This window comes from Bos indicus x Bos taurus, chromosome X, assembly GCF_003369695.1.
Source record: "Bos indicus x Bos taurus breed Angus x Brahman F1 hybrid chromosome X, Bos_hybrid_MaternalHap_v2.0, whole genome shotgun sequence".
In the NCBI taxonomy this organism is placed as follows: Eukaryota; Metazoa; Chordata; class Mammalia; order Artiodactyla; family Bovidae; genus Bos; species Bos indicus x Bos taurus.
The window spans coordinates 19,912,761-19,925,066 of record NC_040105.1 but is presented as its reverse complement, the minus strand read 5'-3'; the positions used below and the strand labels follow the sequence as shown (position 1 = coordinate 19,925,066).

The 12,306-nt window shown below is 40.2% G+C and overlaps 1 protein-coding gene across 1 annotated transcript in view; it reads right to left on the bottom strand.

Moving 5' to 3' along the window:
• PHEX (phosphate regulating endopeptidase homolog X-linked) overlaps positions 1 to 12,306 on the bottom strand; it is a 208,832-nt gene that overhangs the window by 125,302 nt on the left and 71,224 nt on the right. The window contains exon 11 of the mRNA XM_027534507.1: positions 11,279 to 11,407. Coding sequence (XP_027390308.1) covers positions 11,279 to 11,407 — 129 coding nt within the window. The remainder of the gene's footprint in view (positions 1 to 11,278; positions 11,408 to 12,306) is intronic.

The window sequence follows — 12,306 nt, the reverse complement described above, 5'->3', positions numbered from 1 at the left end:
ACCTGTAAGGAATGAAGAATCCCTCAGTATAAGGGCATTGCTATAGTGCATGACACTGACTTTCATGTGACTTCTGCCACTAACGTTAGAGTTACATCTCATTTACTCAACCACTGAGAAAAACAGTGAGTAGGGGAATTAAAGAACTTGAATATTAATAGCAGTTCATCAATTCAATTATATTGGCTAACTAATGAGGTGAACTGCTAGTGTATGGAGGTTGCAAGTTCAAACTCTACCACTGCGACTGGACCCATGTGGGTACTTAAGTCTTCAGGACCAGCTGCAGCAGTATGGGGAGGGAGGAGAAACCTGTTCTTGGGTGAAGAATTACTACCAGAATTGCTCATGCAGAGCACTCAGAAAATTGGAAGATACTGTAGGTCATCTATGGCATTACTTGGGGACATGAATGATGTCCTTACCTTAAAGAGAAAAAGGAATAAGCTACTAGAATACAGGAGGAATCAGTGAATTGTTGGACACAGTAAGTAAAGTTTTAATTAGTCATCTAATAAAGTCTCGATCGAAAGTATAATAAAAGATTTGTTCCTCTTTAAATTAGCCTTCTGCATACAGACTATCAATGTACGAGAAGAGACTTTATCTTTTATTTCACTGTTGACAAAGTCTCTCTCCTTGACCAAATTTCAGCCAGGTTCCTCTACATCCTCTTCTTGACTAGGTCTCAATGGTGGTTCCATCCTGTCCTTGCCTGGCCTGCACAGCCCAGTTTTACCAAGAATCCTGATAAGCCAGTTGAGAGAGAATCCCCTCCACTCTTGATATCTGAGCACCCTGGCCTGCCTTCAGCAGAAGCCCCCTGACCAGGACTTCCCTGGCAGTCCAATGGTTAGGACACCACACTTCCACTGCAGGGAACATGGGTTCAATCCCTGGTCAGGGAACTAAGATCCCACATGACACATGGCACAACTAAAAAACAGAAGAAGAAAAAAAGTCCCTTGACCTTTGAATGTTTTCTCTTAGTAATTTTCCATTCACTGACTCCTTCAACCTGCTCTTTGGCCATAAATTCCCAGCTGTCTCGGCTATAGTCAGAGTTGAGCCCGATATTTCTCTCTCTTACTTTGAAAATCTTGACACCCTTTGCAATAGTCCTGAGTAAAATCCTCTGTAAAATTTTAACAAGTATCCGAATAATTTTCTTTAATAGGGTTTAGCCTATAACAAAAACAGAAAATTTGAGAGAACAGCAATAAAATGCCAATTGGCAGAACTGAGTTATATGAATAAAGTAATTTGGGGACACAGTGTCTATAATGAAATAAAACTAGGTAGTTTAATAACTTAATTCAGCCAAAATGTTCAAATGAAAGCTCCAATTTCCTTGAATCCTTTAAAAACTACAGTTTAAAGCACAAAGTAGAAAGATCTATTTTGTTCCTTTGCAGCAACATGATAGAAAATTGTTCTTTGAGGTATATATTTATATTTCTGCTTCGTAACCAAAAAAAAATGGTAAACATTTTAAAGATTGTTTTGATGAGAAATCTTACAGAGCCTTAGGTCATCATTCCAAACATCAGGGATCACTCCTCAGAATGATATATGTAGAAAATCCCAGAAATTGAGCTCAGTATGGGCACTGAGCCAAAGATATACCTCAAATGTTGCTCTTAGATGAAATCTCTGATAATCAGCTTGTTTCTTACTGTGTCCCTCTTTCTTCTGAAAATTATATGAATGTGAAAAATGCAATGTCAACTGGTTAGATTTGAATTGATAGTGCTTTCACACTCTTTGTCTTTAAAATATGGAAATATTAGAAGCAAAATCTACTTCAACTGATTCCCACTTCTAAAATGCTAAGAAATAGGAAATACATCCCTTTTATTTGTATAAGATCTTAATATATGAATAAATAATTTCCTGATAAGAGTCAATCCTAAAGGAAATCAATCCTGAATATTCACTGCAAGAACTAATGCTGAAGCTGAAGCTCCAATACTTTAGCCACCTGATGCAAAGAGCTGACTCATTTAGAAAAGATCCTGATGCTGGGAAAGATTGAAGGAAGGAGAAGGGGATGACAGAGGATGAGATGGTTGGATGGCATCACTGACTCAATGGACATGAGTTTGAGTAAACTCCGGGAGTTGATGATGGACAGGGAGGCCTGGCGTGCTGCGATCCATGGGGTCACAAAGAGTAGGACACGACTGAATGACTGAACAGCAACAAAGAGTGAATGAATTACAGGACAAGCCACTAAGAAGTCTCTTCATTATGACAGGTCTCCTCATTCCAGTCATTAAAATGGTGAAGATTCAAGTGTTTTTCAGAGAGAGGCAAGGGAATAGAACACCCACTTCAAGCTAGATGGTTTGAACTTGAATTCCACCTAACCATTTTCAGGCTATATGATTTTGGGGAATTCACTTAAATTCTGAGCTTCAGTGTCCTAATCTGGAAAATGAGGACAGTAAAAGCAATTATAGGACTATTGTGAGGTCTAAATGAGTTCACACACCAAAAGCTCTTAGAACACATACCAGGCATCCAACTACATCTCAGTAAAAGTTAGCTACTTTCTTATCATTACCAGATTTTTAAAACATTATATAGCCATCTCTGGGATCTTCGTGTGCCTGCCATGGACTTGGGTATCTATCTGGGGCATTTACACATACATTATAGAAATTAATTATCATTAATAATAAAAAATGAAAGACAAACAACTTTAGACCACCCTCCTACATAAACACATACCTCTAAATCTTCTCTCCTGTCACTCAGGTCATGAGCCTACAGATCAGGGTTTGTCACGGTAAGACAGGAGCATCATCTCTATTGACAGTGACAAGATATCATGAATTCTCTGAGAGAGTTCCACTTTCATACTCTGCATATAACTTTTTACAAAAGCAACTCGTTAAATGTTTAGCTAATATGCTGTATTTTTAAATTATGCATGATCTCCTTCTAAATAACATGAAAAAAGTAAAGAAGTTCTCTGACAGACAAGGTCATGACTTTGGGTTCTGAAAACTGGAGAAAAAAATGTTAGTGTACAAGGCACAAAATGGTATCCCAAGGACAGATTCAGTTTGGCCTCCAAAGTACTGCCCAGATTTAAAATGTGGGCTATTTCACATAAAACTCCATATTTCTGACTTCTCTCAAAAAACCAGAAGCTGAGCAACCTTCAGCAGGCATCCTGCATGAAAAGAGCTCGAAGTGAATCCTGACTATCACAGCCATTCTAGATCACCAGTACTGGGTCTCAGATTCCCCAGGGGCAACTGACACTCCTCACTGCACTTGCCCCAGCCTTTGCTGACACTCAGCCAGCTTTAGTTCTGTACATTATTTAACGTTCCTCACTAGCTCTGAGGGGATTTGAACTTGGAACTCCTGACTTTTGCCTTGACCGAGTCTTTTGCAACTTTCAGGCACTGAACACCTTTAACTTGCAGACTCCACACCACCCGGTCCATGAATGAGCCAGTGAGAACCAAGCCTCCAAGGTGCTTACTTCAGAGCAGAATTTGGAATTTGTTGATTGTTTGCTGGTATCCCAGAGAACCTGAAACAGCCTCAGCAAGTAGCGGCCTGACTTCAACTCCCATCCCTGTTCCCAGACATGAATCCCTTGTGGGGACTACTTGAGTCCTTCCCCTCTCATATTAGAGCCCTCTGAGAAACTCAGTTGGTCAGACACTGACGACTCTACCTTCCCAGTCCTGGCTACTAGCACCCACTCACCCAGGGACTGAGCCCTGCCATGCTGATCTCAAAGTATCCCTCTTCAATTCTTCAGACAAGGACTGTCCAATGTGGTAGCCACATACAGCAAGTGAACACTTGAAACAGGGATAGTCCAAATTGAGATGTGCTATAAATATGAAACATGCATGCAGTTTCAAAGACTTAATATAAAATAAAGCATAAAAACTACTGTTTCAATTTTCTATTAACGACTTGTTGAAATGATAATATTTTGGATATATTTGATTAAACAAAATATAGTATCAAAATTCATTTCACCTGTTTCCTTTTACTTTTTCCCTGGTGGCTCAGACAGTAAAGCGTCTGCCTACAACGCGGAAGACCTGGGTTCAATCCCTGGGTCAGGAAGGTCTGGAGAAGGAAATGGTAACCCACTCCAGTATTCTTGCCTGGAAAATCCTATGGACCGAGAAGCCTGGTAGGCTACAGGCCATGGGGTCCCAAAGAGTCGGAAACTACTTCACTTTCACTTTCAGTAGAAAACACATCAGTGGCTCATAGCAAGTTCTACTGGATAGTGCTACTTTAGGTAACAAAGTCAGCTGCTGTCCAGAGTTCCACAACTCCCTACTCTCACTCCACTGGCCTGTCCCTGTGATCTAAGTCACGTTTGCAGCCAGTCCCACATGGATTAATGCCCTGTCTCACTATCTGGAAGGCTCTTTCAGATAGTATCTGATTGTTCCATGTGGCCTCTTTAAGAGGCTTTCTGTGAAACGATTCTCCTTTTTCTACATCCCATCCTTCCCCTTTCTAATTAAATTTTGAAAACTCCCGTAGTTAGGTGTGAGTGAATGAATATGAGCTATATGTGTGTGGCTGTGTGCACATGTATATGGGAAATCACAAGGAAAGAGTAACATAAAATTGTGTGTTCTCCCCAGTTAAAAGGAAGAGAGGTAGGTTGGGGAGGGGAAAAGGATGCTTTCTCGTCTACAAAGGAAACCTCAAAGTGAACTACTCCTTTCATCCTCTCTAGAACAAAGTGTGCCAACCAGTGGCAATTGGGCCAATCCGCCATTAAGAGGCTGGAGAGACAGAGATACTGAGAAGCGCAGGCTCTTAGAGAAACCCAGGTACCAGTTTTCAAATAAAAACTAAAACAGCTCAGAGGAAAACCACCACCACCACCACAAAAGCAGAACTAAAAAGTAGCCTGGAGGCCCGCACACAGGGTTTGGCACAGTCTATTTAAACCAATTTAAACCAACGAAATTTTCTATAATCTGAAATCAAAGCGGTTACTTGCACTAAGATAACAGGCTTTAGGAACCAATGTACTGCTGTCCTGAGTCAAATGACTGCCCTGCTCGCATGAATCACCAGGGCTGCTTTTTGGTGCTGTTTGCAGACAAATAAATAATGCAAAGGCCTTGCTACTCTAAGTGTGGTCCAGGACCGGCAGCATCGACATCACTGGGGAGCTGGTTATGCAAATTCCTGGATCCTACCCCAGACCCAGTTAAAATGCAGTGAGATTTTGCATTTACCCCACAAGATCCTCCAGTGATTCTGGTGCACGTTAAAGTTTGAGAAGCACCTGAAGTTTAACCTTCTGACTGCATTCATTTGCTTAACAATTGTTTTTGAGAAAAAAAAAAAAAAAAAACAATGGCAGCCCTCCCTCTGAGTTAGTGTCTCTGGAATTTGTCCCAATGGGGATCTTTCTGGTTTTCTCTTTGCATTGTAGCTAATAATAAAGAATGTTTTTCAAGTAAATCAATGGTTCCAGGTGGTTCTTGGATGACAGCCCTGCAACATGGCTATAAAAAGCCAGATATTTCTCTTATAAGTTCCCAACTTAAATATTCCCTGAAGCAAATAGCTTCTGCTTAAGAGCAGCAAATAATTTTATGTAAAATAGATGAGTATCTGTGTAACTATCCCACTACCTCCTCATCCCGCGTACACCACAACATCGGGGGGAGTGCCAAAATCAACTTTATTTTAAAATGTCACATGCTGACAAGAAAAAGGGACTTTCACACCAAAACTGAGAAAAACAAATTAATCCACATACTTTTCATATTACTCAAAATTCTTCTACTGCCAAAAAAAAAAATCCTGTTACATAAAAACACCTCCACTATCCCTTAATTGTTTTTATATCCTTTCCAGGGCTTATAATGTTACCACTGTGATTATCTGATAAATTCTCAATCCATTTACTCTGACCAAGGAGTGAAAGAAAACACAATGGGAATTTTGAATATTTTGAAATGACATTAATTCTTCAGTGGAATTATTTGCAAGAAGAGTACTTTCAGGTTCAAATATAAAGTCTCAAACTTGGCATTAAATTCTCCCAAGTATCAAAAGACAGGAAAAAAAACCCTAAGTAAATGTACTTAGATATGTGACATTCCAAAGCAAACTTCAGCATATAATACATAGTTGTAATATACATTGACATGTAATACCAACTAGTTGAATTATCATGACTTAACAGAGTTTTAACTTTCTTTGCCTTTAAATCCAGTGTTTAATGATGACTTGCATTCAAGGTGCTTACATACTCAAATCTGATTGACTATAACGGATTGTTATTAGTGAGGGAGAGCAAAATATACCATCCCAAAAATGCTTCCCAGGTGATGCCTGCCAATACAGAAGACATGGGTTTGACCCCTGGGTCGGGAAGATCCCCTGGAAAAGGAAATGGCAAACCACTCCAGTATTCTTGCCTGGAAAATTCTATGGACAGAGGAGCCTGGCAGGCTACAGTCCGTGGGGTTGCAAAGAGTTGGACATGACTGAGCATACAGAGAGAAAATATGTCCCTTTGGCATATTGATTATTTGGGGCTGATTATTTTTTGAGAGGCTGCAGACACAGGAATTTTCCTGAAAGCAGGGAAGTCACTCTTTTGTGAGAGAAGTTAACCTTTATAAGGATAATCTCCATTGTAAAGAGGTCTCCCTTTGTGAACCAAGAAGAGGAGAGTGACTAAATCTCTAGAAACTCCTACCATTGGAGAAGGTAAGGACTTAAATCTGTGTAACAACCATCCTTAAATACTGCATTTTGTCTGGTAACCTATAACTGGCTCCTCCCTTTGCTCAACATCTTATTTCATCTTTAGCTCGACTTGGAATTTAAGGTGGTAGCTTCAGCCATTTATGGAAGTTACTCAGTTGTCCTGAGTATAGGAAATATACATGTTATTAAACTTGTTAGTTTTTCTCCTATTAATCTTGTATTACAGGAGGTTCTCAGCCAAGAACCTAGAAGAGTAGAGAAAACGTTATTTTTCCTCCCCTACCTAGTTAATCATTCCTAGACACTCTGCTTCATGCCATTTGTAAAATATAATTCTTCATAAAGAGAATGCACATCAAAAAAAAAAAACCTAGCTAAATTTCAATTTCTAATTCAAAATGGACCTTCTCCTCCAGTGCAGCTGAAACGATGGAAAACATACAGCCAAAATGAGTAGACTTTATAAAATTCATGACCTCCAGGGAATTCTCTTGGAGAAGGCAATGGCACCCCACACCAGTACTCTTGCCTGGAAAATCCCATGGGCCGGGGAGCCTGGTGGGCTGCAGTCCATGGGGTCGCTAAGAGTTGGACACGACTGAGCGACTTCACTTTTCCTTTTCCCTTTCATGCATTGGAGAAGGAAATGGCAACCCACTCCAGTGTTCTTGCCTGGAGAATCCCAGGGACGTGGGAGCCTGGTGGGCAGCCGTCTCTGGGGTCGCACAGAGTCGGACACAACTGAAGCGACTTAGCAGTAGCAGTAGGGAATTCTCTGGTGGTCCAATGGTTAGTACTCTGCATTTTCACTGCCAAGGACCCAGGTTCGATCCCTGTTTAGGGAAAAAAGATCCCACAAGCCGTGTGGCATGGGGAAACATAAAAATAAAATTCATGACCTCCAACCTCACCCAAACCATTACTGCCTCGAGGCACCCATACTACATTTCCTCAGTTTACTCAGTGCTCCACTCCCCTGGACAATGATTTCATACCTTCCCTCTCCTCCAATCTTCCAGCTCAACCTCTGTCCTAAACTCCACTGTACCTCCCTTATTGCCTCTTTGACATCTCCACTGGGAAGTCTGATAACATCTCAAATTCAACGGAGCCCAAACTGAACCCCTGATCTTCCCTTCTAAACTTGATCCTCCCCCACAGCACTCCTCTTCTCAGTTAACAGCAACTCAGTTAACAGTTAATTTCCACTTAATCAGATTCAGAGCTCTGGCTCTCAGATCCCTCAAAAAATCTGTCAGCAAATTGTGTTGGTTCTATCCTTCAGAACGTATTCAGAATACCATGCCTTCTCACAACTTCCACTGCTACCACCTGGTCCAAGCCACCATCACCTCTGGCCTGGTCCCTCCGACAGTCTCCTAATTGGTCTCCCTGCTTCTATTCTTGACCTGCTACAATCTCTTCACAGCACAGCGGCCAGAGTAAGCCTTTCAACATAAGTCAAGTCACATCAGGCCTCTGCAAAAAGCCTGCAATAGCTCCCCACTCCACTCAGCATCAAAGCCAACACTCTTACAATGTCCTACAAGTCTTCTAAAATGCCAGCCCTGCTATTGCTCTGACCTCAGTATCTGCTTCTCTCACCCCCACTCGCCCTGCTCCAGCCACAGGGACCTCCCTGCTCTTCCTGGAGCACTCCAGGCACATCCCTGCCTCAGGGATTTTGCACTAGCTGTTCCATCTGCTTAGAATACTCTTCCTCCAGATAACTGCCGTATCTGATTCTCTCACCTCCTTCAAATCTTTACCAAATGTCATCTTCACAGTGAGGCTTTCTTTGACCATCTCATTTAATCCTACAACCCTCCCCACACACTCACACCTTCCAGCACTCCTGATTTATCCTTACCCTGATCTCATTCTTTTCTTTTCCAGAGTCTTTATCATAATGTATACAACTGTATTAATTTTTTTTTTGTCATCTCAGTGAGGTCAGGGATCTTTGTTCTCTGCTGCCTCAAAAAGTGCCTATAACAATGTCTGTTATATAACAGATATTCAACAAATATTTGTTCAGTAAATGAGCGAAATTAAACCTCAGCCTCTATTAGTGGATTCATCTGGCTGGGTCATTAATGCTACTACAACAAATAGGCACAGATCATGGGTACATGGAAGTTGATTACAATATTCTTTCCATATATGTTTAGAAATTTACAAAATAAAAAGATTTCTTTTTAAGCTTATGAAAAAAAACCTGACAGTGTTTTCTGTGAAACAAATATCACATCTCTTTAGTTTTTAGAGGATAGCGAAAGCAAAGGCGGGATGGGGGTGGGGGGGAGTCCCTGTATTGTATTTCTATTTCTAAGCCACTTAGTAGTTGCTTCGGAGAAGGCAATGGCACCCCACCCCAGTACTCTTGCCTGGAAAATCCCATGGACAGAGGAGCCTGGTGGGCTGCAGTCCATGGGGTCGCTAAGAGTCGGACATGACTGAGCGACTTCACTTTCACTTATCATTTTCATGCATTGGAGAAGGAAACGGCAACCCACTCCAGTGTTCTTGCCTGGAGAATCCCAGGGACGGGGGAGCCTGGTGGGCTGCCGTCTATGGGGTCGCACAGAGTCGGACACGACTGAAGCGACTTAGCAGCAGCAGCAGTAGTTGCTAAACATGAGAGAGTGTGAAGAAAAGAGAGCCCTCTTACACTGTTGGTGGGAATGGAAAAAAATAGTACAGCCACTATGGAAAACATTAGGGAGGTTTCTCAAAAAACTAAAATAGAACTATCATATGATCCAGCAATCCTATTCCTGGGCATTTATCCAAAGAAAACTCTAATTCAAAAAAAAACCACAAGCACCCCATTGTTCACAGCAGCGCTATTTACAATAGCCAAGAACGGAAGCCCAACCTTAGTGTCCATCAACAGATGAATGGATAAAGAAGGTGCAATATATATACATATTACACACACACACACACACAAACACAAGCACACACAATGGAACATTACTCAAGCATAAAAAAGAATGAAATAATTCCATTTGCAGCAACATGGACAGACCTAGAGATTATCATACTAAGTGAAGTAAGTCAGACAGAGAAAAAAAAATACCATACAATATCACTTAAATGTGGAATCTTAAAAAAAAATGAACTTATTTATAAAACAGAAATAGACTCACAGACATAGAAAACAAACTTATATTTACCAAAGGGGGAAGAGGGGAGGTATAAATGAGAAGTTTGGGATTAACAAATGCATACTACTATATATATAAAATAGATAAACAACAAGGTCTTACTATATAGCACAGGGAATTATACTCAGTATCTTATAATAACATATGATGGAAAAGAATCTGAAAAAGAATAGATATATATGTATGTATAACAATCACATGGCTGTATATCTGAAACTAACACAACTTTGTAAAGCAACTATTACTTCAATAAAAATTGTTTGTTTGGGCGGGGCGTTGGGGAGGGATGTTCAAGTGGGAGAGGACATGGGTAAACCTATGGCTGATTCATGTTGATGTTTGGTAGAAACCAATGCAATACTGTAAAGCAATTATCCTTCAATTAAAAACAAATAAATTTTTTAAAATTGTTTCTTTTCAACCCAATCAAACAATAGGCAGAAGACCTAAATATACATTTCTCCACAGATGGCCAATAGACACATGAAAAGATGCTTGACATTGCTAATTGTTACATTATAGTATATATATAACTATTACAAACATAACTAAGTCATTTTGCTGTAAACCAGAAACTAACACAACACTGTAAATCAACTATACTTCAATTTTTTAAGTTGTTTATTTTGAAGAAAATACCTAAGTATAACTGGCAAAAAAGGAAAGTTGTTAAATATATTACAAATCATTTCATCACTGGGTCTCCAGCTTCCTAATCTTTAAAACAAAGAAATTTGTCTGGAATATCTCTATCTTTTGTAATTACAATGGTTCAAATACCTAATCCCAAAATTATCCAGGCCCTCTTTTTCCTAAGCATTGACTGAACACATTTAATTTCTACAGGAGAAATTCTGACTCTATATGGCATGATTTCATGCTGTTTTCTCATTTCTAAATTTTCATGATGGCATTGAAACATGTATAATACCACATAAGAAACGAATCGCCAGTCCGGGTTCAATGCAGGATACAGGAAGCTTGGGGCTGGTGCACTGGGATGACCCAGAGGGATGGTATGGGGAGGGAGGTGGGAGGGGGTTCAGGATTGGGAACACGTGAAGACGGGTACACCCGTGGCAGATTCATGTTGATGTATGGCAAAACCAATACAATATTGTAAAGTAATTAGCCTCTAATTAAAATAAATAAATTTAAATTTAAAAAAATAAATAAATTTTCATGATAACATTCTACATTTGAGTTTGAATTAATATGGTACTGCAAGAATTCCTCTTTGAAGCAAAACTGTTATCTAGATTCATCACTTTAAGAGCTAGAAGGCTGATACTGGCCTGCTGACCATATTATCTATCTCGGATCTGTTTAACTGCCACTGTTTTCATCAGCCGGGGGCGCTGGGGGGCAGCACTTACCATTTCCTTCTTGTCTTCCTGGAAGTGTACATTCACAAACATTTTTCCAACGACATAAGGGAGAGTACTTTCAATGAAGTTCACACATTTGTCCCACTGAGGCAACAAAGTTGTGGTCCCCTGGATTACCTGTGGGAGATAATCGAACCAGACTGAGCTTCACTTGGATAAAACCAATGGCTGAAAAAATGTTCAAAGAACCTGAAGGACACAGTCTACAAAACACTGCATCCCGCAACCCATATACATGTGTCAGATAGTAAACCAAAGGTAAAATTGAATGAAGAAAAATATTCTGCTTGTCTCATTATATATAAAACCAAGAGAAAATATTTTAAGAGAGGATGATAATGTATCCCTCCTTTCCTTCCAGTTTTCCCACTGAACAAAGGATGTAGACAATAGCATAGTTTTTCTGCAGTTGGCAGGGACATGAAAGGATACTGTCCAAGTGTCCAGATGGTAGTTAATACCTTCTGAGAACTAAACTTCTACCAAGAAAGGTTTAAAATCAATGGGTGATCAAAGTCCCCCCACTCCCAGCAAAGGCTTCCTTGCTCTGGAAAGTACACTCACATGACAGACCAGGAAAATATGCCCACCATGAACAACCCAGGAGGTATATTTACATTGTGTCATAACAGAACACACTGGTAACCAAGTAAAAAATAGATGTGTTTTTCTCATCTGTCCCAATTAAACCATTATAAGAAAATATTTACAAACAAGTAAGGAAGGTCCAAAGCAGGACTTGGAAGGCTCAAAAGCTTACTGTTCAGGGTTGAAGACAAAGAAATTAATATCATTTAAGTTGCCCCTGTGGGTTGGGAGTTTGGAGCGCTCAAAATGCAAAGTAAAGGTAGACAGCAAGGGGAGGCTCTGAGAATGGTGGCTGGAGGCAGCCGGTGAATGATATTAGACCCCGCTTGTAGGTACAGAGCAAATGTGATTAACACTGAAGTTTATCTATTCTTCCTCTACTTTCTGATAACATAACCACTCTCTGAGGAGAGTACGGAATGAATCTA